The sequence below is a fragment of the Hipposideros armiger genome, unplaced genomic scaffold (assembly GCF_001890085.2).
Source record: "Hipposideros armiger isolate ML-2016 unplaced genomic scaffold, ASM189008v1 scaffold_224, whole genome shotgun sequence".
NCBI classification, from domain to species: domain Eukaryota; kingdom Metazoa; phylum Chordata; class Mammalia; order Chiroptera; family Hipposideridae; genus Hipposideros; species Hipposideros armiger.
The window spans coordinates 2,305,844-2,307,255 of NW_017731574.1; the positions used below are offsets into that span (position 1 = coordinate 2,305,844).

The 1,412-nt window shown below is 57.6% G+C and overlaps 1 protein-coding gene across 1 annotated transcript in view; it reads left to right on the top strand.

Annotated features, from left to right (window-relative positions):
• The window catches only part of GALNS (galactosamine (N-acetyl)-6-sulfatase), a 29,004-nt gene that overhangs the window by 25,571 nt on the left and 2,021 nt on the right, over nt 1–1,412 (top strand). Inside the window, exons 3-5 of the mRNA XM_019654480.1 lie at nt 333–407; nt 1,124–1,226; nt 1,365–1,407. Of these exons, the coding sequence (XP_019510025.1) occupies nt 333–407; nt 1,124–1,226; nt 1,365–1,407 (221 nt within the window). The remainder of the gene's footprint in view (nt 1–332; nt 408–1,123; nt 1,227–1,364; nt 1,408–1,412) is intronic.

Below are 1,412 nucleotides of genomic sequence, written 5' to 3' on the forward strand. Positions count from 1 at the left end.
CCATGAGAATCACTATTGCTGAGGGACTCCTGTATAAATGCTGGTCTTGAAGAGAAGGAATGTGGGTGGGAGGTGCATGAGGGGCCGTGTGCACCCCACATCTTGGTGGCTCTCCTGGGATCCAGGAAGAACGGTTTTGGGGCTGGACGATGCTGAGCTGCAGGGCCTGGCCAGCACTCCCCAGTGACCTGTCTCTGAGCCAGTCAGTACAGGGACGGTCTGCCCACCCAGGCTTGGGAGGCTGGCAGGGACTTACAAGCTCCCCAGAGTTGGCCATGGCCCTGACATATGATGCAGCCCCACAGTGTTTCTGTTTTTTCATCTCCGTGCAGCAAGGGCGGCCCTGCTCACTGGACGTCTCCCCATCCGCAACGGCTTCTACACCACTAACGGGCAGGCCAGGAACGGTATGTGTGCACATGGGAGGCCAAGGACCAGAGAGGGCAAAGGACAGGCATTTGTCACCCATCCTTACACGTGACCTTCCTTCTCCAGGGTGGCACTCATACCCCAGGGTCAAGGGCTTTGTTTGAGTTATAACATGCCATTTTGATACAGGGCTTCCATCAAAAATAATGCATTTTAGGCAAGTAGAGAGGACGGGGAGGTTAGTGCATGGTCTCAGGGGTTCAGGGCGGGATCCCAGCTCCTTCCCACCTCCGGCTTTGAGGACAGCCAAGGCCGACAGGCACTGTTCACTGCTCCCTCCCTGCCGTGTCCTGGGGCTGCCCGGCACAGCCTGGCAAGTTGGGCACTCTCCCCGCTCAAGGAGCTGCTGCCCATTTGGGCAGGTGAGTTATACGCCCACAAAGAAACCTGAGGAAGCCAGTTACTGTGAGGTCAGCACGGAACTGCCCTCAGAGAAAGGGAGTACAGCAAGCACCGGGGAGCCTGGCGTGAGTGAGACCCTCATAGTATCAGATAACATGTTCTGGAGAACCCCCCCCCAGGCAGATCAGCAGAGGGGAGGTGCCTGGACCCCAAAAGTGCTGTGTGGTAATGCCAGCTCTTCACCAGGCCTTTGCCTGTTGACCCTGAAGGGCCAGTGTTCAAAACTGTTACCCTCTGTGGCACAGCCTGCCCCATGTGTGTGAGTGGTTCACGCAACGCGGGCCTCTTCTAGCCTACACGCCCCAGGAGATCGTGGGCGGCATCGCGGACACGGAGCTCCTCCTGCCTGAGCTGCTGAAGGGGGCCGGCTACGCCAGCAAGATCGTGGGCAAGTGGTGAGTCCTGACATTCGTCCGCTGGGTGCATCCACAGAGTCGTGGCTAAATATGTCCACACGGGGAATACTTCTTGGGCGGGAAGTGGAGTCTTTGAATTCCAGATCCGTTTAGATGTCTGAAGCATTCCTTTAAAAGCTGTCTTGGCCGTGCTGGTGGGACCTCCCGTCTTGAAGCTGTGGCATC